Source organism: Urtica dioica, chromosome 9 (genome assembly GCF_054948205.1).
Source record: "Urtica dioica subsp. dioica isolate 48M chromosome 9, U.dioica_male_clone48M_v1_H2, whole genome shotgun sequence".
Classification (NCBI taxonomy): Eukaryota; Viridiplantae; Streptophyta; class Magnoliopsida; order Rosales; family Urticaceae; genus Urtica; species Urtica dioica.
This window is the reverse complement of record NC_142764.1, coordinates 25,211,311-25,237,351: the sequence shown is the minus strand read 5'-3', so window position 1 is coordinate 25,237,351 and position 26,041 is coordinate 25,211,311. Positions and strand designations below refer to the sequence as shown.

The 26,041-nt window shown below is 36.8% G+C and overlaps 3 protein-coding genes and 1 long non-coding RNA gene across 5 annotated transcripts; 3 read left to right on the top strand and 1 right to left on the bottom strand.

Moving 5' to 3' along the window:
- The first annotated feature begins 1,421 nt into the window (after nucleotides 1-1,421).
- RK3 (receptor kinase 3) lies at nucleotides 1,422-7,931 on the top strand. The gene is made up of 6 exons (XM_089625607.1): nucleotides 1,422-3,138; nucleotides 6,067-6,204; nucleotides 6,296-6,483; nucleotides 6,596-7,044; nucleotides 7,144-7,294; nucleotides 7,394-7,931. The coding sequence occupies exons 1-6, from the start codon at nucleotides 1,842-1,844 to the stop codon at nucleotides 7,706-7,708; spliced, it is 2,538 nt and encodes an 845-aa protein (XP_089481733.1). The 5' UTR covers nucleotides 1,422-1,841; the 3' UTR covers nucleotides 7,709-7,931.
- Nucleotides 5,790-12,100, bottom strand: LOC149386161 (uncharacterized). Its single transcript, XR_016301281.1, has 4 exons — nucleotides 11,960-12,100; nucleotides 11,588-11,858; nucleotides 11,346-11,475; nucleotides 5,790-6,142 (listed from the first exon to the last, which is right to left on the bottom strand). It is a non-coding gene; the product is annotated as an uncharacterized LOC149386161 (long non-coding RNA).
- Nucleotides 8,732-12,528, top strand: LOC149386160 (G-type lectin S-receptor-like serine/threonine-protein kinase At4g27290). 2 transcript variants are annotated; one of them, XM_089625605.1, is made up of 7 exons: nucleotides 8,734-10,064; nucleotides 10,871-11,005; nucleotides 11,098-11,255; nucleotides 11,336-11,549; nucleotides 11,652-11,889; nucleotides 11,987-12,137; nucleotides 12,214-12,528. In XM_089625605.1, the coding sequence occupies exons 1-7, from the start codon at nucleotides 8,735-8,737 to the stop codon at nucleotides 12,526-12,528; spliced, it is 2,541 nt and encodes an 846-aa protein (XP_089481731.1). In that variant the 5' UTR covers nucleotide 8,734. The 2 variants fall into 2 exon arrangements, with proteins under 2 accessions (XP_089481732.1, XP_089481731.1); XM_089625606.1 differs by lacking the exon at nucleotides 12,214-12,528 and having other exon boundaries at nucleotides 8,732-10,064; nucleotides 11,967-12,097.
- A 3,750-nt stretch (nucleotides 12,529-16,278) lies between these two features.
- Nucleotides 16,279-20,458, top strand: LOC149386159 (G-type lectin S-receptor-like serine/threonine-protein kinase At4g27290). The gene is made up of 7 exons (XM_089625609.1): nucleotides 16,279-17,688; nucleotides 18,446-18,571; nucleotides 18,663-18,823; nucleotides 18,913-19,123; nucleotides 19,235-19,472; nucleotides 19,569-19,719; nucleotides 19,787-20,458. The coding sequence occupies exons 1-7, from the start codon at nucleotides 16,416-16,418 to the stop codon at nucleotides 20,102-20,104; spliced, it is 2,478 nt and encodes an 825-aa protein (XP_089481735.1). The 5' UTR covers nucleotides 16,279-16,415; the 3' UTR covers nucleotides 20,105-20,458.
- Nucleotides 20,459-26,041: the final 5,583 nt, after the last annotated feature.

Genomic DNA, 26,041 nt, shown 5'->3' with positions numbered 1-26,041 from the left:
AAAAATACAAAATTAAGATAATATTTGTCCTGTAGAAAATATGGTTGTAATAATAATTAAAACGCTCGTTAATTATATATGTATATGAATCACTTCAGCTTAATTTTCGTAATAATTTCGATTACAATTAAAGTGGCCCGATATTGAGGGAAAAAAAGGTGAAAATAGACTCCTCAATATGTAGCTTTTTATATTCCTAAAAAAAAAAAAAAAAAAAAAAAAAAAAAAAAAAAAAAGACACACACACTTTGTAGCTTTATGTAGCTACCTACCCATCAAATTAATGGTTCTCAAGAGTCAAGATGTGCTTTCTTGGTCTTTGCCTAAGTATTTTTCTACACAGAAGTGGTCAGAATAAGGCAGTCAGACATAAAAAAAACAAAATATTTGTTCCACTCTCAGAATAATATACAAAAGGTCCGAAGCTGTTTTATGCCAACAGACGTCTCCTACTACTTAAATTCTACAACATTTGTTTGTAACTTGAGTTGTTTTCTGTTAATACAATTTCTTGACCAGCACCAATATATTAAAAATATTACCTGTGTATTAATATATAGAGATTTTACTAAAAAAAAATGCAAGAAATTAAACATAAATTGATTGTCAGTGTTTGCCGTGAATACACCGGCGAGGGCACGACAAGAAATTGGTTGATCAAAATGTAACAAATACTGCAATAATTTGAAATTCAGTGGGATACTAGTGAAATCGGAATTTTCTTTAAGAGAGTTAAACACATTATTATTTTAAACTTTTTACATTAAAATTATAATTATAAATCTAAATCAATAAATTAGCTCAAACTACAATATTAAGTACATGCGCCATATTATGTGATATATATATATATATATATATATTTATATATATATATATATTTATATATATATATATATATAAATTGGTATTAATTGAATATCATTACAGCTGTATAGGTAATAAGTAATAACACTTAGGTGCGATTCCCTCCGTTTATTGTTAATTAATTAATTAAAAAAATATACCTATTTTATTCAGTTTTGACTTGCACAATAATAATTAATAAGAATTAGCTCAATTGTGATATTAGAAAATGGGGAAATACGTTAAGCTTTAATTATAGCGTGCAGAATATTTATAAGAGATTCTAGTCCTAAACATGGAAGAATATATTTTACAAATAACACAATATCTTGTTAGAAATTCGCTTGTTATCCCGTCCCAATTTCTTACAATTCCTAACTTAAAAATTCCCTAGTTCGTGTCGCCAGCCAGACTATTTTTGGTCATCATAAGTTTGTCAATGAAACACGTTATACTAAAATAGAACTATCATTAATTTATCAATTACGAAAGTATAAAGAGAATCAAAGAGCCCAACGACCGCTTTTTACATACAAATTACAATACAACATATACTTTCATACTTGCCTATTTAAAAAATACTTGTTCATACTTCATAGTGGAAGGTGTATTTTGGCCTTTTTGAGATGTGTTCGCCCAAATAAGAAAATATGAAAGAAAGACCAAGCAATTAAAAAAAAAAAAAAAAAAAAAAAAAAAAAAAAAAAAAAAAAAAAAAGTAATACTAAAGCGACTAAAGCCTTGATTTACTCTGCTTGAATTATTATTTGGTTTCCCCTATTTTTTTCACTTATTTCTCGGCCGTCGGCTTTCCCTGTCAATTCTCAATACTAAATAAATAAAAAATTTAAGAAGCCAAATGTCTTCATTATCAAGAAACCACAAAACCTCACCAACAACAACTCTCTCTCCAACCAGACAAGCTCTCGTCAACTCATCGTCCCATTCCAAATCATAACTGCTTTACTTCAAAAAATATTTAGAAATAAAAAAGTATGACGATTCCCTCGCGTCTCTCAGCTCTGTCGACCACGATCGTCTTCTTCGTGGTCGTCGCGACCAATCTCTGCCCATCATTAACCGCCTCTTCAGACGCCTTGTCCCTTAACCAGTCGCTGGGACTCAACGAAACTCTCGTCTCCTCCGACGGGGTCTTCGAGCTCGGTTTTTTCCGGCCGGGAAGCTCGGCCTGGTACCTGGGAATCTGGTACCGGAGAATCCGGGTCAAAACCTACGTCTGGGTCGCGAACAGAGACACACCTATCTCGAACCCCACGGCGGCGCTCAGCTTCCTCCCCGACGGAAATATCGCCGTACTCGACGGCCACGGGAAGGTCAACTGGAACTCAAACCACACGGGATCAGCCTCCGCGGAAACCCCGTCTCTCCGGCTACTGGACACCGGAAACCTCGTTCTGGCAACCGAGAGAGGAAGAGAAGAAGGAGAGTATATATGGCAAAGCTTCGACGAGCCGACCGACACTCTTCTCCCGGGAATGAAGCTCGGGTGGGACCTGAAAAAGGGTCTAAACCGGTACCTCTCGTCGTGGCGGTCCCTGATCGACCCCGGCACCGGAGACTATTCCTTCACGCTAGACCACCGTGGCTTCCCGGAGATATTTCTAAGGGATAAAGACCGGGTGGTCTACCGGAGCGGGCCGTGGAACGGGCGGCGGTTCAGCGGGGTTCCAGAGATGGCTCCGATCAGTGGGATCGGGTTCAGCTTCGTGACGAATCCGGACGAGGTGTACTACTCTTTCTCGATCGGGAACGGCTCGGTGGTGTCGAGGCTGACGGTGAGCTCGTCGGGGAATCTGGAGAGGTACACGTGGATGGAGGAGAGAGGAGAGTGGAACAAATTCTGGTACGCGCCGAAAGACCAGTGCGATGATTACAGAGAGTGCGGTGCCTTCGGGCTCTGCGACTCCAACGCCTCGCCGTTGTGTCAGTGCCCGCTAGGGTTCCGGCCGGCGAGCCCCGCCGCGTGGGCCCTCCGGGACGGCTCCGCCGGCTGCGTCAGGAAGACCGCCCTGGCCTGTGGCGGGGACGGGTTTTTCGAGATGAGGGAGATGAAGCTTCCGGAGAGCTCCGGGGCGGCGGTGGACCGGAATGCGACGGCGGTTGAGTGCCGGAGGAGGTGCCTGGAGGACTGCGAGTGCACGGCGTACGGCAGCGCTGACGTCAGCAACGGTGGGTCCGGGTGCGTGACGTGGCGTGGGAAGCTTCTTGATTTGAGGAACTACGCCGAGGGAGGACAGCCTCTTTATGTCCGACTCGCTGCTTCTGATCTCCGTACGTAACTCTCTCTCTTTCTCCTATTACGTTTTTGCTAAGTAGTTAATCATAGGTTAAAGAACAGAAATTTAGGAAAAGAGCAATTAACTTAATTTTATATACGTGTTGCATCAACAACAGTCATTTACGTATAAATAGTTTCTTATTCATTTTACCCATTCCAAACACTTAAGTCTTGCGTAAAATATACAAAAACAAAACATGGCCGTGGGTCGTTTTCTCTTGATCTCTAATTAGATCATTACTACTAACAATGATTTTATCTCTTTTATAAATTTGAATAAATTCTTGAGTTAATTCGTTTCTCATATACTACGTTATAAATGTAGCAATAGGCTAGAGGGATCACGAACCACGATCGTCACAAGTGTCCGAAAGATAGGTTAAAACTGACGGTTGTTCGTTGCTCAGTGGATCCCACTAGACAGTTCACCTCACCAAACCTCAATTTCCACATAAATATCCATTGCTTTTTTTTTTTGAAAGATCATAAATATGCATTGCATATTATGGGGAATCAATCGAACGTGTCTATTAATTAGGAATTGCTCGCTAGGACGGCCGGTCCACAACTGATCCGAATTGGACGGTGAAGATTTGCCGCGGTGTAGGATAGTAACTAGTTCGTGATTAAGCGCGTGATATGTGGGGGGTTACGTATTCAAGGCCTCGAGACGTATTTGGTTGTTTTTTACTTGTAACATTTTATATAGACGGCAGAGAGAATGTTAGAAAAGGTCGTGTCAGAGTCGAAAACACACACTAAGGCCAGGCCGACTATTCTGACTCGCTTAGACCGTTCACTTCTAAGTTGTAACCAAAAAGACCATTTGCTTCTTTGCTCTTAAGAATGACTTCTTTGAAGTTGAACTAGTTGTGTTAATGCGGTTTGTAAAAATATAGTATTTACGACGCAAAATAATATAAAAAAATAAGGTAAGGAAACTTGCGGTCAAATTTTATAAACGCGGTTAAAATGTTCAAATGGGCATGGGAATGCTTTAATGTATAAAGTAACTATTTTCTTATTTCACTAAATATATTTAGAAAACAAACCATCAAAGGAAGGGGCTAGAGTTGGTGGGACCTATTATCTTTAATAAAGGACCTTTTAACTTTTAAGCCCTAACCGACTTTTTAGGTAATATTTATATCTGATCCCACTGGAAACAATTTAAATAGTCTTTTTTTGATGGTTTTTACCCCAAAAATAATAATAATAAAATAAATATTGATATAGTTATTACTAAATTTGTCAAAAAAAAATCTAGTTTCTTATGAAAAATTTGCGGTGAAATGTAGTATTTTATAATAAAAAAAATTGGTAGTAAATATATCAGAATATTTTGCTCTTTATTAGGCAATATAACAAACGATTTTTATATCGGATCTGTTGTTAACTAACAAACTAAATTATAATTTTATAATTTGGCTGTTTGAGCAAAACTCCCTATCGAAACAAAAATAATTTGGAAAGGAAAAACATGAAAACCACTAAAGATAAGAAATATTAAAAATAGGTTAGATGAATAAACTTTAATATATACAATACATATAGATATTATATGTGAATTCTCTTTAAGAAAGTTGCGAGTCGAACTGTTGCTCTCAATTTCGTTTCGCCTAACCTTTCTTTCTATCCACTCATTTTCATTTTATTACTATTATATATTCGCATGTTTGGCACCTTTTCTTGTCTTGCATATTGTCTCTGTTTTTTTATTGCCACAAGTATGGAACTCTATATTGACCTTTATTTAGTAATGGGAGGGCGTAACCGATTCAAAATTAAGGTTCTACTTTTTTTTTTTTTTTTTTTACATTCTGAATATAAATAATTTAGCAGATAAACATATTTACAATTGCGTTTTTCAAAGAAATTAATAGTCACAACTATTTGCTTTTGATTAATATGGTAGTATAAAAACAAAACAAATATTATGTAGATTGTTCATATTATCACTCACGTATTTAGAACGGCCTAAGATTTTCAAACACTACCTTTTATTTTCAACGCCACACCCAACAGGTTGAATGTGACATTGCCATAACTATGACTATAATTACTTTCTGTATACTTTCTATACGTCTGACTATTGCTAATTGGGATATGAAGATTCAATAGATCACCAATTCATTTTTGAGAAGCAGATGAACGAGATCATGAAAAGTTGTAATCATTGAGAATTTTGGAGGATAAAAGAAACTATAAAGCAAGTGTATTCGGAAAAGTTTATAATGATGGGGTTTGGTGGTTGATAAGGAAAAAAAGTTGAATATTTTAATTCTTGATACTATAATGCTTTCCCACGATTTCAATATCTGCATAGGTATGACAAAATAGTCTTATGCTAAACTAGGGTAGGATACCATTATTAATATTTTAATTTCACCTACAAAATAATAGCACTATAGTTATCTTAATATCAATTTGAATTAGTATCCAAGTGTCTGGTCGCTCTTTGCTATGCGTAATGTTACAAAAATTAATTATATTGTTCCTGTAAATTGCTCTTTTTTATTAATTTTAAATTGTTGTCTCGTTGTCATTTGTAACGTCTAATTATTGAGTACTAGGTGTTCCGTGGCTGAAACGCAACTTCATGTATAATTATTCTTTTCCGAAAATATTCACTTCTCAGATCTCTTCTTTAGTTTGACGTAATTTAACACGCATCACTGTCTTTCACAGCCGAGCGTGTAAAATATTCCTCGAGTTGTAGTACTTGAATAAAATCATGATCATACATAATTCACCATGTTTATCATGTGCTAACAAAATCAATTTCCGGTACCAAATTTTTTAATTCGTTTCGGTTTATCTCTACTCTTGTTTTGTTTTTGAAATTATAAATGAGAAAGAAAACACAACGTTGAAGTGTAAACCCTATTCTAATATTTTTGAAATTTCATTCTATGTTTCAGAGAATGGTTGGCCAACAAATCGGATAGTCATAATCATAGCAGCTGTGCTTGCTTCTGTAATTCTGCTTTTGGCGCTCTGTATAATATGGAAAAGGAAGGCCGTTAGGAAGATCTGGAACGGGAAAAGAACTGGAAAAGGTGAAGAATTAAGCAAATAAAAATGAAATCCCCTAGTCTTACAAAATGTGTGAAAATCAGACACAAAAATTGATCCGTAACTTCAAAACAGGTCTGCTCGAAAGAAGCCCGGATATACATTCGAACGAAGTGACCATCTCGAGGAGAGAATTCTCTGGAGAAAACGACAGAGAAGAACTTGACTTGCCATTGTTCGATTACGACACAATTGTTATTGCCACACACAACTTTTCGGACGAATGCAAGTTGGGACAAGGCGGTTTCGGCTGCGTTTATAAGGTAATAAACAACGCTCTTTGAAACAAATAGCAGTTAGATGAAGAGCAAGAACTAGCACTTTTTGTTTTAGCACCATAACATGTTTCACTTTTTTGTTTTTCAATCAAATCAGGGAGAGTTAGATGAAGGGCAAGAAATAGCGGTGAAGCGGCTTTCGAAGAGCTCATGCCAGGGAATCGAAGAGTTCAAGAATGAAGTGAGGTTGATCGCGAGGCTTCAGCACATAAATCTCGTCCGCTTGCTTGGTTGCTGCATCGAGGTCGACGAAAAGATTCTCATATACGAATACATGGAAAATCGAAGCCTAGACTCTATTCTATTCAGCAAAGAAAGACGCTATATGCTTGACTGGGAAAAGCGCTTCGACATAATCTGCGGAATCGCTCGTGGACTTCTCTATCTTCACCAAGACTCCAGATTCCGAATCATCCATAGAGATCTCAAGGCCAGCAATGTCCTTCTCGACGAGAAGTTGACCCCAAAGATATCCGATTTCGGAATGGCCAGAATATTTGGAAGAGATCAAACCGAAGCCAACACGAAAAGAGTGGTCGGAACTTAGTAAGTATATAACCATAAAAAAAACAAAAAATGAGTAATATATGGCATAAATTGTGGACTTCTTCCAACCCTAACTCTTGATTTAAAAAATAAATGTAGTGGATATATGGCTCCAGAGTACGCAATGGATGGGCTTTTCTCAGTGAAATCAGACACTTTTAGTTTCGGTGTCTTGGTGTTGGAGATCATCAGCGGAAAAAAGAACCGAGGATTCTACTACCGAAACAATGAGCTAAACCTTCTAGGACATGTAATTTAATAAAGAAACCCTATTTTTTTTTTTCTTTCTGTTTATCAAACATAAACATTGGACAACATAACTGAAGTCCCCAATGTGGAATTATTTCAGGCTTGGGAACTATGGAAGAAAGGGACAGGACTTGAAATAGTGGATCCATCGGCGGGCGAGTCGTACTCTGCTTCGGAGGTGTTGAGGTGTATGCAAGTCGGTCTTTTGTGCGTCCAAGAACGAGCCGAGGATCGACCATCAATGTCCTCAGTCGTGTTGATGCTCAGCAGCGAGACTGCGTCGATGCCTCAGCCGAAGAATCCTGGGTTTTGCCTTAGAAGATCTCCAGGGGAGACCGAGTCTTTGTCGAGTCGACAAGAAGATCATTCGTGCTCTGTGAACCAAGTCACAGTCACCGTGATCGATGGAAGGTAGAAATTTGCTACGGTTTTGTTTTTTTTTGGTCTCTGTAGAATATACAAGCAGCCCAAGAATCTTGCTTTAGGTTTAGAGTACATACGTATCCTCTTGTGCATCATGTAAAATATATATTTTCATTGAAAGTGGAATAAAACAGTTGACCACAGTTATTCATTCATATGTTACTGTTGAGGTCCAATCAGGCTAATAAAATATTAGCAGATGTGGTTTTTGTTTAGTCATTTAAAAAAAAAAAATAAGACCAAAGTTTGGTATTTTGTGACTGAATGGTATCTTTAGGTGAAAAAAATACCAACATCATGGAAAATAGTCGTCTTAAATCGACCTCTGCCAATCAGCAAGGCTTTTCAAACTCATTGACAAAATTGTGAAACTCTGGAACCAAGCTCTGAGAAATCAGTTGTTAACGAGCATAAATAACATTTAATAGTTCAGTAAAATTTTCATCAAGTACTTTCTTAGTGATCTTGAATCTTGATTATGATATCTTATTATGTGCTTAATGTGCTCGATTAAATCGAAGAGTCATCGATGCCAATCGAACAGTTTAGGAAAGAGAATTAGATTACATGAATATATGACTTACTCTATATGGTTTAATAATGTTAATTGCGAGTTACAAAAATGTTAAAATTTCAGATGAATGATACACTTATTTTTACCACCTTGTACAGGCTCTGTTTAATAACGTTCTATCTTCTAATTAATAGCAGCTTATTTTTACTACAGTTGATTTATTACTATCATAATCCCATTTTTTTTCCTGGTGCATCATTTTTATTATTTTATATGTAAGCATATAAGAATTAAGAACGTCACAAAGTACGTCCCAATGATGATTATATCCCCGGCTTTAATCCATTTCAACAGAAGACCACCAAAGCATTATTTTCAACTCCTTCCAGTACGTAAAGAAAAATCTTTTCCAAGTCAAAAATGACAAGCTATGACCCTTTCAGCTTAATATGACTATATGAACAGTAATGTCAATTGCCAATAATAACCCCAATAGCACTTCATATGAAAATATTTCTGTTTCATGTCTTCAACTTTCAAATAATCCAAAAACAAATGGGGTTTCTCTATCACCTCTTAACCTTCTATATCATCTTCCTATCTTCATCCTCACAAATCTCCGTAGCATCAGACAGCTTGAGAGATAACCAAGTACTAGAATACGGACAGACTTTGGTATCCCCGAACCAGCGCTTTGAGCTTGCCTTCTTCAACCCCGGAAGACCCGAGAAAGACAGTACTTATTTGGGTCTTCGGTACAAGATATCGCCCCGAACTATCTTCTGGGTGGCCAACAGAAACAGACCGATACTGGGTCCCGCCGGAAGATTGTCACTGACTCCATATGGCTTCAAGGTTTCAGATAACAGCTCTTATGTCGATGTCTTGTCTTTTGTTTCCACCGAGGCCTTGACCAATCCTGTTTTGAAGCTTCTGAACAACGGAAATCTTGTTTTCATAGACGAAAGCCTTGGAGGAGGTTCCGAGGGCTATCTCTGGCAGAGCTTTGATCATGTCACGGACAATTTGTTGCCGGGGATGAAGCTGGGCTGGAATCTGAAAGCCGGTTCTCAGACCAACATGACGTCTTGGGCTTCGGCCGATGATCCGTCCGAGGGTCAATACACTTTCTCGATGGACTCGCCGGAGACACCTCAGTTCGTACTTAGCAGAGGAGCGGCGAAGGTATACAGATGGGGGCCGTGGGACGGAGTGAAATTCAGCGGAGGCAGAGCGGTCAAACCAAACTCTGTCTTCACTCCTTCGTTCTACTCCTCAGCCGAAGAGGTTTTCTACAGTTATAAAGGCAACGATGATTCAACTCTGTGGAGGTCTGTGGTCACTCCACAGGGTTCGGTCCAGTACTTGGTGTGGAGCGAGAGCGAGAACGATTGGAAGAATCAGGTGACCATTCAAGGTGACACTTGCGACAATTATGGTTATTGCGGTCCGTACGGGGTTTGCTATGAAGCCCCGGTTTGCAAATGCTTGAAGGGGTTTCAAATGAAGTCGCCGGGGGAGGGGAAAAATACCCTTTTATTGAGCGGGTGTGAAAGGAAACGGAATCTGAGCTGTGGAAACGGAGATGGGTTCATAAAGTATGGGGCACTGAAGTTGCCGGATAAGTCTTACTTGGCAGCCACGAGGGGTTTGAGGAATTTAAAGGAGTGTGAGAGAGAGTGCCTGAAGAGTTGTTCGTGCACGGCTTATGCTTGGTTCCACATTCACAAAAATGGAGGGAACTGTGTGCTTTGGTCCGGGGATTTGATGGATATGAAGAATTTACAAGAGGAAGGATCAGATCTTTATATACGAATGTCAAAACAAGAGCTAAGTATGATTTTTGCTTCATCACATTAAAGTCCTCTGTTTTTTTTTTTTTTTCATTAAATTGTCATTGCCGACTTGAACATTCTATAACAGAAATCTGTCTAGGTTGGCAAGAGTATTAAAGAAGCTTTATTAGACGTGTATAATAGTATTTAGAAATTTTGTGAAGCCTCTAGTGATTTAAAGAAATAAGTGTTTCAATATTTCTGTTGTAGATGCTAATTGGTTTTTTATTTTTTAAAAGTAACACCGGGGCTTTTATTAAAAGATAAGGGCAAAGCTGGAGAAAAGTACAAAGCAAGAAAGTGAGAAAAGACTAACAACCCGGAACACACACTAAACCAACACGCCATACCGAGACCCTAGGCCAAAACTCTAAACAAGAGACACGGAGAAAAAGAGAATTACAGAGCGCTAGACCAGTCCCTACCCGAGTCTGCTAAAGAAAAAGATTTAACTCATTACAAGACTAATTGGTTTTTTAGTGATTTCTCAATAGTTATAAATAAGACTATAGCACCTTGCGGTTGGAGCATGAAGAAAAAATAAGGTGTACAAGGTGTGAGTGTCCAAAAAGACCTAGTCTAAAATTGTATATTGTCAAAGTGCTAAGCACTCTAAGTGTGAGTCTGTTCTAAATAAGAAACTCTCAGTTGATTCTGTGACTGAGTGTTGAGTACTATGATGTCTTCGTTTCCTATTGCAATTACTTTTAAAATAATTACCCGCATGTTTTTTGTTCTCCATTTCCGCCTAACATTCAGGGGGTTAATAAGCGACACAAACATTAATTTCATTTTATTTTTATAGAGGCAATTGGTAATTCAAAGAAGAGAAAGGAGCTCAAATACGCTCTACTGATTGCTACACCCTTAGTTTTTGTAGCGATCTCAGTTTGTGTCCTCGGGTGGTATGTCGGCCGAAAGAACCTAACGAAAGGGATTGGTATCACACTTCACCTGAAAGACTACTACTTTATCTCAGAAAGTTCATGAGATTAACATTTTTTCATACTTTTACTTCTATTGCTTGAACAGAAGTATCGACACACAATTTACATCAAGATGAAGAGCAAGAGACTCAAAAGGAGCACCTAGAGCTACCTTTTTTCACTCTTGCTGATATCTCCGCTGCTACTAATGAATTTTCTTTTGCAAACAAGATCGGAGAAGGAGGCTTTGGGCCGGTGTATAAGGTATATATGTTGCCTTTATTATTTTTCACTATCTCAGATATATGCCAATGAGAAGCTGTAACAAATTTGATGTTTTGAAGGGCGTATTACCTTCCGGGCAAGAAATTGCTGTGAAAAGACTAGTGTCGCAGAACTCTGGACAAGGAATGTCAGAGTTCAAGAACGAGGTTCTTCTGATCCAGAAACTTCTGCATCGGAATCTGGTAAAGCTCTTGGGATGCTGCGTCGAAGGAGAAGAAAGAATGCTAGTCTATGAGTACCTTCACAATGGCAGTTTAAACTATTTCCTATTCGGTAACGAAAACTAACTATCACTTTCTTTCATTACTCACCTCTTTGAATCAACGGAGTTATTGACCGAACTCCGACCCCAACGATTATGAACTCGGCTCTCAGATCCAGCCAGGCAAAAACTGCTCTCGTGGAAGAAGCGTTTCGACATAATCATTGGAACCGCAAGAGGACTTCTTTATCTTCACCAAGACGCCAGGTTGAGAATCATCCACAGAGACCTCAAAGCGAGCAACGTTTTGCTCGACGTCGATATGAATCCCAAAATTTCCGACTTTGGAACTGCGAGGATATTTGGGGAAGAACGGACATCTGAAAAGACCAAGCGAGTGATAGGAACATAGTAAGCCTAATATAACAAGCCTAATATACTATATGATAAAATTCAATTATCCTCGGCATATATAACTGACCTTATAGGTTCTCATTCTCATTATCAGTGGCTATATGTCACCTGAGTATGCCATGAGCGGACACTTCTCCGTGAAATCCGACGTCTTCAGCTTCGGCGTGTTGGTCTTGGAGATAATAAGTGGCAAGAAGAATTGGGGATTTTTTCATCCTGATCATGATCTCAATCTTCTAGGACATGTAAGTGTAAAAAAGATATTTCAAAAATATAATTTATTAGAAGCACGAAACCAGAAATTGAGTGAAATCGATTCAGGCTTGGAAGCTATGGAACGACGCGAGGCCATTGGAGCTAATGGATAAACAAATGGGGGCGCAATTTTCGGAGAGTGAAGTCACACGGTGTATCAAAATAGGGCTTTTGTGTGTTCAACAACGCGCAGAGGATAGGCCAACGATGAGCACTGTGTTGTTCATATTGGGGAATAATGAGAGCTGTGCGGTTCCAGAACCGAAAGAACCTTGCTTAGTAAGCGAAGGTCCTCTGACCGGAGCTGATACATCGTCCGGTGAGGAAAACCGGAATAGTAGTTGTAATAACCTAAGCGTCACTGTTTTAGATGGGCGATAAAAGACGCGTCATTTTACCTCCATTTTTCCGTTTATACTCGGAGGTTTTTTTTTTTTTTTTTTTTTTTTTTGCTTGGAATTTATATGCAGAGGTTTACTTTACAAGGTGCCAATTTGGATTAGGGTACATTACACAAATCTATCTAATTTGAACTTTGAAGACACCGATTCTCATATTTTCAAATGTTCCATAACTAATTTATTCATACACGTATGTCAAGATAGGTTTATTTAAGGTTAAGTGGATAAAAGTTTAATTTAAGGTTTCTTCTTTAGAAAAATGGACACTCTTTTATAAAATTAAAAATATCAGTTTTTTTCTTTTTCTTTTTCTTTTGAAATTCTCATGTAATTATTTTTTATCAATTTTATTTAATTTGAAATATAGCACATTTCATAAAATAGATCTTCACCGGTGTCAAAATAATTGTCTCGTTGAGATATATTTATTAAAAATAGAGATGTAGATACGAATTATAAATTTTTTAGACTTGTTAAAAATAAAAAGTAGATATTTATTTATATATAAAAATTATAATTTGGCCCGAAGATAAAATAACACTTGATGTACTCACGTTAAGAAAAAGATCAAGTAGTATAAGCAAAAAATATTGATGAAATTTTTTTTATCAGATAATATTGGAGATTCAAAGACAAATAATTTTTTTTAATCAGATTTTTACTATTGATGAAATTTTTTAATTAAAAAAATGAGATTTATTAGGGAGCCAAAAATCACTATCATAATAGATCATGAAAAGTTGGTAACTTTGAATACGATATTATCCATGAATTATTCGACAAAGACTCATAAATCAATGGGTAATTAAGTCAATACTCCACTCTATTTTTCGAAAATAGCTCAAATTTCATTCTGTTAGAACAGTTAATTTAATTAACTTCGGTATGGTGAGCTATTTCTCTAATAAAATGAAACTTAAGCCATCAAAAAGAGGTTGAAAATTAGTTAGTTGTAACGAAAGTTCAAAATAAACAAGTAAAAGAGTTCATGAGATGCATTGTTGATAAGAAGAGCCCCTAAAACTTGGAGCAAAAGGATCAACTCTGAAAAACAAGGCTCCAAATATGAATAACTTCAAAATTGAGGAGAAAGTTTCCAATGTAATGAGAATATCTTTCTAAACGTTTGTGAGCTTATAAATAAGATAACCAATATCAAAATAAGGGACCATTCTTTTTTTTTTAGGTAAAGCTATTCTTGCTACAACCGGATTAGATGTGAAGAGCATGTCCTTGTCGAAGAGCTAATGTTAACTGGGTCCATTTGATCGATATTATTGACCATATAGAAGCATATATTGATATTATCATTAGAGATTGCTAAAGTCGACATTCAATCTGGTACGTGAATAAGCTAGTTGATTTAGTCGGGCTCCGGGATTATTATAGTCCCGCCCTTCAATAAACTTACACAAACGGAAGTTATTGGAATTCCACAATAAGACGGTATTTCGGTTAAATTTTGATGAAAGTATCGGAAGTATTAGAAATTCAAGTTTTGTGAACTACCGAAACTAATTTTTTGATAATGTGAACAATATCAGAAGGAGTTAAATTCCAAGTTTATTTTGTTTGTTTTGTATGTTCCAAGACGAGTGATTTAACTAAATAGCCAATTTAAAGTTATGGATTTGCAAAATAATTAAAGTTTGTCTAAAATTAGTGAAATAGCGAAAATGTACAATAACTTGGTTTCAATATTTTTTTTTGATAATTTATTTGAAATTGATAAATTGTTTATTATAATTGTCAAAAAATTAATATAATTGTCAAAAAATTAATTTTGGGTGTAAAAAAATTTTGAAAACGTAAATTTGGCTTTTTTATTGAAAAGTTAAAATTTTGACTATTTTACTAATCAATAAATTTCAAACAATTATTTTTTATAATTTTTCTCTACAAAATTACTTGAAATACCTTTCAAGGTGAAAAGTTATCCAATTAGCATATTATATGAAAGATAGTGTTCAGTTTTCTAGGCAAAGTAACCACATTGTCAATCTAGCAAAACAACGTCATATTTTTTTTCGTTTTGAACTGAAGTCATCGTCTTTGTATTTGAAGTTTTGAACACATACAAAGACCGATGTCGTAAACTGCGGGGTTCACGATGAAACTTCAACGTCCAATACTTATGTGGTCCAGGTTTTGTCAACTTATGACCTCAAGTTGTTGATAACTTAGGACACCAAAAAAGGCAAGCAAAAATAGTAGAAAAGTCTCTGGCCTCTTCCCTAACTTTAAGCCATGATTCATGAGAACGTCAACACCACCATAATAAAGTAATCACTGTTACGCCAGCACGTATAAAGGCGTTATTAATTTTGTACCAAATTAGGTGTGGACCGCTATCTCAATTTCTATTACGAATCCAATCCAAAAGACTCGTACATACGTTGTCAGGTTGACAAAATCTAACCATTGCTTCTGTTCGTGAAACTATTTCGTCTACTATTATATTTTGCTGTCTCATTTTGATTGAAAAGAAAATAAAATAAAAAATCACAGCAATCATTTGCAAATTCAATATTTTTTTTTTCTTCCATTTAATGTCCCAGGATGGCAGTTGCTGATTTGCTAAGAGCAAGTTTAATCAACACCAAATTTAGTGTGAGATGAGACATATTCAGTGTGAATTTGCTTCAACTCACACCAAATTCTATATTAAATTTGATGTAGATAAATATTTTCACACCAAATTTAGAGAACGACTATTCATCAACACCAAATTTAGTGTAACACAATATTTAACTGCAAATTCACCATTATTTAACCATGTTTTAAATAATTTATATACAAAAATACATATCATCAATTAAAAAAGAGAGTAAATAAGATAACATTAATAAAATACATGACATTAATTAAGCACAATACATACCAAATAAAAAAAAATTGACCAATTATACTAATAATATAAATACAATCTCAATAAAAATTAAACTTACCACACACGACATAATAGAAAAAATAAAATACAAAACATGCATACTAAAAAAAACACATTACTTTAACAAAATTATCCTTTAGTAGTTTGGCATATCAGAGTTGAGTGCTCTGATGTTACTAAAGTATTGAAATGAAATCAAATGATGGTGTAGTATTTCAACAATTTCTTTATCGACATAGAAAAATAAAAAAAAATAAAGTTGCTCAAATAGCCCTTCATAATCCGTTAATTGATCACTTATGAGAGGAGTATAATAATGGTATCAAATAGCGAGTATCAACGTTTTTTGTGTGTATTTTTTTCATGTGTGTGTTTTTTTTCTCTAATTTATTTTAAGTATTTAATGTTACCTATGAAATGCAATGTTTATGTAATCTTTATTCTATGAATTTTATAAAAAAAAATGATTGTTTTTTTAGGGTGAATTTTTAATATTAATTTTGTAGTATTAACATAATATTTAATATTAATATAAATTAATTTGATATTGTTGATATAAAAAAAATAATTTAATATTTAATAAGATTATTATTGATATAACAAATTAATAGAGAGATTAATATGCAATTGATATGAAGTAATATTGAAAAGTATAAATAGATTTTTTTTTTTTTTTTGTGAGATTTGTTGTTTTGCATTGGAGTGAAATTGAAATCAATGGAAGGATAATTGCACTGCAAGACAAGTTATCAGTGATATTTAATTATCAACAGTAAAATATAAAACCATTACCTGTCCTCTGTCTCTCACTTTAATGTTTCATCTCGAGTTCTCGACCACTACCACTAGTCGCCAATTTCTATTATCTTCTTCCTTTTTTTTTTCTTTTTTTTTCAAAGGTATCTCTGCCTATGTTGACTTTACTAAAATCTTTCCTGCGAAATTATGAAGGAAAAGAGTAAGCAAAAACAGAGGAAATGAGACTCCGTGTTGCCTTAGTGTTTGTAATCTATCTCTTCTTACCAATTACCCAATGCGTACCGGCAGTGGACTCGTTAACGCCGGGCCAAACTCTCCGGGACGGCCAAACCCTAGTCTCCGCGGATCAGACCTTCGAAGCGGGCTTCTTCAACCCGGAAAACTCAGAGAAACGCTACGTCGGAGTGTGGTTCAAGGACATCCCAGGGGACTCCATAGTCTGGGTCGCGAACCGGGACAGACCACTCGCCGACCGGTCCGGCGTCTTAACGGTGACGGAAACCGGCAACGTCGTCATCTCCTCGAACAGCACGGCCCGTCCGGTCTGGTCGTCTAACTCGTCGGCGGCGAAGAGTCCGGCTCTGCAGCTCCTGGGGACTGGGAATCTCGTGGTGAGAGCGAGAGAGGGCGAGAGCGGAGACCGCCGAGCTTGGGAGAGCTTCGATCACCCGTGCGACACCCTCATCGCGGGGATGAAGCTCGGGTGGGACCTGAGAGCGGGCCGGGAATGGAAACTCAGCTCGTGGAAGAGCCCGGACGATCCGGCGGCGGGGAACTTCACGTACGAAGTCGACCCGCGGGGGCTACCGCAGCTGATCCAGCGAACCGGGAAAATCCCGGTGTACCGGAGCGGGCCGTGGGACGGGGTCCGGTTCGGGGCGGACCCGGCCATGGGTCCGAACCCGATCTACACACCGGAGTTCGTGTTCAACGGGACCCACACGTACTACGCGTTCGAGGTCGCGGACAAGTCGGTGCTGACGAGGTTCGTGGTGGGGCCCACGGGGGAAATCGAGCAGTTCCGGTGGAACCTCGAGCGGCGGGAGTGGCTGTCCATCTTCGCGCTGCGGCGGCAGGACTGCGACGAGTTCCTGCACTGCGGGCCCAACGGGGTCTGCGACGACGCGGCGGGGCGGAACGGGGTGATGTGCCGCTGCCCCGTCGGGTTCGGGCCGCGGGCCCCGGGGGACTGGGAGCGGTTCGACTGGAGCGGGGGGTGCGTGGCCCGGCCCGCCCCCGGCTGCAGCGGGTTCGGGTTCAGGCGGATGGGGCGGATGAAGCTGCCGTACGGGGAGGAGTTCAGGGCGGAGGCGGCGGTGACGAGGCCGGACGAGTGCCGGGCCATCTGCCGCGGAAACTGCTCCTGCACCGCTTACGCCTTGGGCCGTGTCGGGGGCTGCATGCTTTGGTTCGGGGACTTGATCGACATGACTCACTACTACCACGAAGGCGGCCAGGATTTGTACCTTCGCGTCGCCGCTTCTTACCTCGGTAATTTTTGTTTTTAAACCAATTCGAATTTATCATTAAAAAAACAAAAAATTAGCCAAATAAACCATCGAAAGTCTAAGAATTACTAGATATCCAAACTTTTGTAAATAGCCGCCTTAACTTCTTTACGGCTCTAAAAAAGACAAAAATACTCAAAAATATTTCCGCCTATTTTGGATTTTTTTTTTGTTTTTTTTAATGTCGTAAATAAGTTGATGGGGCTATTTACAGAAAATTAACAAAAAATTGGCTATTATACAAAACACTGTAAGTCAAATGGTTATATAAGATCGAAATTAACAAAAAGTTGGTTATTATCTGAGTTGAATCAATTTTGGATCACTTCATATGTTGCTAATTGTAATAAGAAGCTAGCTCAGTGTTAAGCTCCCCTGTCCTCACAAAGAGAAGATGAGACCAAGTCCGTGAAAAAAAAAAAAAAAAAAAAAAAAGTCCATTAGATATATAATCTTATTTACATATCTGGTTAACTATTTAGCCAATTTTTAGTAAGTTTTTGGAAAATAACCATAAGCCATCATTTATACGTTCAATAAGCTTAACTGCAACAACAAAAATGAAATTGAAAATATGTAAATACGTCAAGTCTGCGTCTATTTATCTAATATTTACTGAAAGTTGCCTAAACATCAATTCCAAAAGTCTAAGTGGGTTAGTTTCTTAATTTTTTGAAGGAAAAAAAAGTTGGTTATGATTTCTTATGTGATGTATATGGTGGTTCCGCTGTGGTGATCAGATAAAACCAATAGGAGACGGACTATGGGGATCATTTCGGTATCTGTGTTGTCGTGCATTCTTCTTCTCGTTTTGATCGGCGCGTATTTCATCAGAAAGAGGATATGCAATGTGCGAGAAAGCCAAGGTATCAATTTTTTTATACCCGTGGAGTACGCAGTGTAAGTATCTGTGTAGTCGAATTCTGTACGCTAAGCTTGTGTTCGTATATTCGTCAGCGGGAATGTCATTGGCCGAGCAAGATTTGGATCGACACTCCCGAGCTCTATCAGAGGATGTAGATCTACCGATATTTGATCTGGAAACCGTTGTCAAGGCCACAGACAACTTCTCTCTAGCTAACAAAATTGGAGAGGGCGGTTTTGGTCCAGTTTATAAGGTACATATCAATATGCTATGCGTAGACATGTATATGCAATCCACTCGAGGGAAAATGTACTCCGTAACTGGGATGAATCAATGTCGCAGGGGTTGCTTCCGAGTGGAGAAGAAATCGCTGTGAAGAGGCTATCCAAGGAGTCCGGGCAAGGCGTAATTGAATTCAAGAACGAGGTTATCTTGATCGCCAAGCTTCAGCACCGAAATCTCGTCAAGGTCTTGGGATGTTGTATTCATAGAGAGGAGAGGATGTTGATCTATGAGTACATGCCCAACAAGAGCTTGGAGCTGTACATATTCAGTTAGTAACCCCATTAACAATGCCAAGTCCCGAATTCTCTTTCAGCTAGCTTGGCTCCATATCGAAGTAAGAAACGTCTTTCCGCGTTTGTTGTTGTTGTTGTTGTTGCAGAGCAAACAAAAGGCAGTGCGTTGGATTGGCAGAAGCGGTTCGACATCATAGTGGGGGTCGCTCGAGGGCTTCTTTACCTTCATCGAGATTCGCGGCTGAGAATCATCCACAGAGATATGAAGGCTAGTAACATCCTCCTCGACAACGACATGAACCCTAAAATATCAGACTTTGGCTTGGCAAGAATATTTGGCGGCGATCAAACAGAAGCCAATACGCACACAGTCGTTGGAACATAGTAAGCAATTAAATAAATAAATAAATAAAAAATCACAAGTCATCTACTTAATGATCACATTTCTCTAATATTTCCCTCTCTGTCTCCCTTGTTCAGCGGTTACATGTCACCGGAGTATGCAATCGACGGTCTGTTCTCAGTTAAGTCCGACGTGTTTAGCTTCGGAGTCTTAGTGTTGGAGATAATAAGCGGGCAGAAGAACAGAGGATTCGAACACCCCGAACACAATCTCAACCTCTTAGGACACGTAAGTTTGAGCCTTAGACCTCTAAATCGTAGTATAGCAAAATTTAAAATGTTTCGGATTCTCTCAGGCGTGGAGATTGTGGAGTGAAGGGAAGCCGCTAGATTTGACGGACGAGTTGATGAAAGAGTTTAGCGAGGCAGAAGTGTTGCGGTGCATCCAAGTGGGCCTTCTTTGCGTTCAGAGAAGACCCGAAGACAGGCCTTTGATGTCGGCCGTTCTGTTCATGTTGGAAGCCGATGGTCTTTCGCCTCTGCAGCCCAACCAACCCGGGTTTTACATGGAAAGGTTTTGCTCCGAAGCCGATTCTTCATCATCTTGGAATAATACCAATAATACCGCCTTTACTTCCACGGAATTGACCGTTACAAAGTTGCAGGGAAGATAGATTTAAAAAAAAAAAAAAAAAAAAAATTTGCTCTCTGGAAGATTATATAGCTGTACAATGCTTCACGTTCAAGAGCCTTTTCATTACTTTTGTTAGATATTCTTTTTCTATAGAAAATAAATAGTTGTAGCTGGTCATTTTATTTTTCCCATTTTCTCTCATTTACCTATCAAACCAGTATGTTTTGATCGGTTGTTTTGCGCTTGCAGGAATGATTGAGAGATTGTAGAATTATATTCTTTTGAATATTAGTCCGATATAGTTAAGCAAATATTATTTGTACGTAAATTTGTTGTCATCGACTCATAGATATAGAAAATACTTGTTTTTCTCCATCGATGAGAGTGCTATAAAGTAGTACCAGAAATAATATCCGTTCACCACCATTGTGTGATACAAAATATTTAGGTTGTCTAGTTATGTATTGTGTTGTATTTTGTTCCTCATGTATTGCAACTGGTACTATATTACGTTACCAATTAAAATATTCTGAAAACTGCAACAATTTCAACCTTTTTATTTCTACTCAACGGGTAATTTGATTTACATGAAAATAATATATTTTATATGAGTTTCGCGGCTCGTGAATTAGTGAGAGTTTCGCAGACACAGAAGTTATGAAAGCGACCCGAACAATTAAGATGCTTGGTTGGATTTATACATATGAGCAAGCGAGAGGCTGAGAGCATATTGCTATTCAGATCCAAAGTAATTATAATTTATTTTTAATAAATTAGTTACAAAACTACAAATTTCAAGTTGCATTTGATCATAAATGTATGTCGCCTTTTTATTGATAGAAAAAGTAAAAACCGACCGACGGCATGAGAAACGTGACACCAGCCCAATACCGAAAATGAATTTTATATGAATTATCAAAATCAAATGTTTGAAAAAACAAATAAAACACTCAGAGAAAGATTATGCTACTGAAACCGAAGAACGTTGAACTAACTTAACATCGCTTTGAATTTGGGTCCCCTAATTTATATTTAAAAATGTTCCACTAATTATGACAAGTATTATTCAACGGATTAGGTGTAGCTTTAATGATAGTAGTGGATACACACGAGTTGTTGACGACAGAGACTTTGAGTTGATGAATTGTTTTCCAAATTCAAACTCTGTTCACATCTTTAAAATTTTGTCTCGTCCATTTTACCCAAACTGGTAATATACTCATTACTTAGATTAATTTCCTTTCTTAGATATAGCTATTAGATAATAATTAATAATTATTATGATTAATTTTTATTTATCAATACTATTAGTATTATTAATTACCCTATTAATTATTGATGATACGTAAAAATATATCAAACACTAAAATCGGCCCGAACGTCTGAGCACTAGAGATGGCATTATTATCTGATACTCGTTCACCCGCTCATTATCCGTTCGTAGCGGATCAGATAATACCCGTTCAAAACGGGTTTACGTTAACATTTAAACGGGTACAGGAACACATGTACCCGACCCGTTATAATATTGTTTTTTTAATATAAATTAGATACTTTTCAATCACTTTAAATTATATTTTGACTATAAATCGTAGTTTTTAATTTATATTTACACTTTTAGAGTAATTTTTTTTTTTTTACTTTTTTTATTTATTTCCAAACCGGGTTAACGGGTAGCGGGTATTGAAATTTCACACCCGCTTCCCGGCGGATATTACCCGTTTACCCGGCCCGTTTGAGAAAACGAGTTAACGGGCATTTTTCTAATGGGTACGTGTATCGATATAGGTGCAACCGCTAATACCCTCACCCGTTGCCATTCCTACTGAGAGCTCAAGTGGCCCTGATCATATTCGAGCGACGCCCCAGTGTCTAAATACCCGAGAGTCCAGTGGTCGGGATGTCTCAAACTTTAATTTTTACACGGCGCCATAACGACATCAAATGCTTCAAAATGAGTGAGTGAAGTTTTAAAGCATATGGAAGAAAAATACAAGTAATTAAATAACTAATAGAGTATGTTTCACCAAAACTATCAATAATAGTATTTTCATAAATAATAATATGTTAAAGCTGATAAATATTATTTTCCGCAAAATTAAAGAAGAGAAGTTGATGGTCGTTCTAGAATAAGGTCATAAATCATCTCTTTGAGGGACGACCGTCACACAAATACTTGAGTCGCACCTCGATGCCCCTCCTCTGCAGAAAAAGTTCATAATAAAGAAAAACTATAGTCTACATAGTAGTCTAAAATCGATTGTGAGGTCAGTGGCGATCAAGGAAGCAGAGGCTTACAATAGCATTAGCTCGATTATTCTTCATTCTTGTTGTCAAGCTTGACACTTTTGTATTCGTTTTTCCAAAATAACAAAATTTTCACCATTTCTTTTCACTTTATTTTCAAGCAAAAGTTTATCTATTCTTATATGATGAAATCTTGATATCCACATAATATAATCAAAACGACATCCCATAGAATTTGTTCTTGATTATTGAATGAACAAATTCAGCATTGATACTTAACACAAGTTGGCACATCATTAACCATTCTAGTTAGTTATAAACTAATTAGAAAATAACATTGTTTAATCAAGGTTCAATATTGAGTCTTGACAAATTAATTCATTCTACATGTGCAGTAGGGCCCAAATCATATATAGTTACTGGAACAAGATTTGGTCCAAAACTAGTTTAAGGAGTAGAAAGCAATTTTAGTTCAAATTAATATTTACGATTGACTCCGTTAACTTAGTTAAACAATTCCATTCATTTGGTTTAGTGTAGAGATATTGTGGACACATATGATTAAAGCTCTAAACTCATGGTCTTAATCTCAAAAGTTCACGGACTTTTTCTAAACATCTATTTTTTATGTCAATTGAGTACTCTATGAAATAACTAGCGAAAATTTATCGATTCGTATGCATTCTATATTGTATTCAATGTAATACACAGTCACTACATTGGTCCATACAAGATTTATCAATCTTATTTATCAATAATACTATTAACTAGATAGAATTTAAAAATTTACCTTTCTAACTATTATTTACTTCAACTCTTTTTTTATATGTGAACAACAAAAGCAATCTTAATGAGATATAAATACCATTCATTAAATTCCAAGTCCGGTTTATTAAACGCACTATCAAATAACTAACCATTGGTGATATAAATTGTATCTAGGTAATTTTATTCATGAGTCATGACTCATCCTGGGCATCGGACGAAATCGGAACTCCCGTACCGAAGTCGTGACCTTCCGACGATCTCCCGGAAGGAAGCTTTCCGTCGCGTTTCACACGGAAATTCCGTAGGTGCGGAAATGGTTTTTCCGTGCCGAGTGAATATTTGACAGAACTGGTCCCTTCCGAGCTGTGTTAATGGCGGAAATAATCTGGGTCGTTGGATTTTACATCCAACGGCCCAGATTAAAAAACAAAAAATTAACAAATCTGCTGTGCAGCCTGCCTTCCGTCCTCTTCCTTCGATCCCCTACAACCACTTCTGTCGATCCATGGAAATCAACTCGCCAGTTCCGTGCCACACGGAACTCGGAATTTCCGTAGGCGCGTGGGAAGTCTCGGAAGCCCGTCCTTCCATGTGCTTCCGTACCGAGAAGCCAGCATGAGTCATGACTAAGTTTACTATTTACAATTCGGACTTTAACAAGTCAATTGATTATGAGGAGACATAAGAAGTTATGTCTCATCAGTCAGTCCCGAGTGGAGGTAATTTCTAAGCACATTTTGCCATTAACTAGGAAGGGATATTATTTTTTTTTACACTAATTAAAGTTGAATATGAGCCACTGAAGCCAATATTAAGAAAATGATAACTTAATAAATGTATTGGAGGTCTAATATCAAAGAATATATAAAATACAGATAAGGAGTACTAGAGGTCCAATAATGAATGGCCGTTTCTGAGCAATAACAGAAATAAAAAAGCATCAGAAACTTAAACCTATCGGCCATGAGGTTTGTAAATTCTAAATTGTAATAAATCTTCTCCTGCTCAACCGCTCATCTGTTAGACTATGCAAATATAGTCAAAACTGGTGGTTTTTGTTTGTATCTGTTTATGAGTTAGATCGTTGACAATGTAAGAGAGAGAGAAGTTACACCAAAATTGCTGGCAAAGTAGTCAAAATAAATTATCCGAAAATATATTGAGAAAGATATGCTGCTAAAATCCAATGGGCCATAGAACACTACTAATTGATACAGCTCACTCATTGATAACTCAAATAGACACGCAATTAATTGCACAGCATTTTATCGCTCTAATAAACTTAAAGTAGTTGCATAAGTGTTGTCCCTGAGTCTTGAATATGACTTGCATAATTCGGTCTGAATAGTTCACTCTTTTGTTAAAAAAAAAATCATCAAATTTTCACTTTATTAAAAAAAAATCATCAAATTTTCACTTTATTAAAAAAAAATCCACCAAAACTTATAGTAAATTAATTAACTAACAAATAAATTAAATTAACTTAAAAAAATTCACTCTTTAGTTAATTAATTTACTGCAGGCTTAGTAAACTATTTTTTTTAATAAAATAAAACTTACCAAAATGTTAAATAAATTAAAAAAATTGATTAGTTGCAACAATTATATATATATATATATATATATATATATATATATATATATATATATAATAGACTCTTTCATATTACCAGCCAATATTTTTTGTACTTACAAAAGCGAATGTTCTTTTTTATTTTATTTTTATCCGAAACAAAAACGAATATTCAATAACATCTATTTTTTCCCTTTTAATAATTTGATAAAATAATGAAATACTTCAATTTTTTTTTATTAGTAAGAAAGTTTAAAATTATGTATATGTTCACTTTATGGATAGAAATAGGCCAGACAAAAAGTGTCCACATTTTTATTTGAGCTCTTTTGGTATATAGTCATATGAAAACTAAAGTTTTGTCATATAGTCAATCTTTGGTAAATATGAAGTAAATATCCATAAAATTTTACTAACAAAGCAAAAAACACATTAATATTTGTAAATATTCGTTAATAATTGTAAATAATCTCATACTCCAATGACCTAAATGAAATGTTAAAACGTCCGAACAATGTCACATCACCATGATGACTATCTATTTAAAATTTACAAAAGGTTGTTTCTTTAGCATATCTCCAAATTTTGGTCTCTTGGTTACTCAAATAATTTTTTTATATCAAATAATTAGTTAATTAAGTCACCAAAACTGGAGGATTTGCTAATTAGTCAACATTTTTGTAAATTTTAGATAAATAGCCAAATCAGTGACAGACATATTGTACATGATTTGGGCTTTCTAAAAATGCCCTTTTTATTTTTTACGTTTTCATTTATATAATTTGGACGATTTTAATTTGAATTTTGAATTTGGGCAGTTTTGCATTATTAATTAGCAATTATTCACAAATCTTTATACTCTTCCTCCCCCCCCCCCCCCCCCCCCCCCCCCCCAAAACAAATATTTGGATCTTTAACTTCGGACGACTTTTGGTTGCGACTTGTCATATCCTAATGAGTCATTGAGAGTCACCAAAATTTTGTTCATTTAATTGGGATTATTAACCTTTGGATGCGACCAAGTCACATCCATTGGTGACCCTTGGATTTGGATGCGACAAGGTCAAAATTATGAGCGGGGTATGATTCCCCTTCTTATTTCATTCATTTAATGATATGGCAAAGTTTTCCCTAATTTTATTTCAATGAGTTTTGGATACAACTTGTCGTATCCTAAAGTATTATTTTGCATCCAATGGCTAGGTCATTTCGATTTAAAGCTTCATCTTCTTCGCTCCTCTTCATTTCAAACCAGTTCGCGCATCTCTCTCTCTCTCTCTCTCTCTCTCTCTCTCTCTCTCTCTCTCTCTCTCTCTCTCTTTCTCTCACTTCAAACCCTAAATTTCAAACCCATCGGACTACCACCACCACGCTATCTCTCTCTCTTCT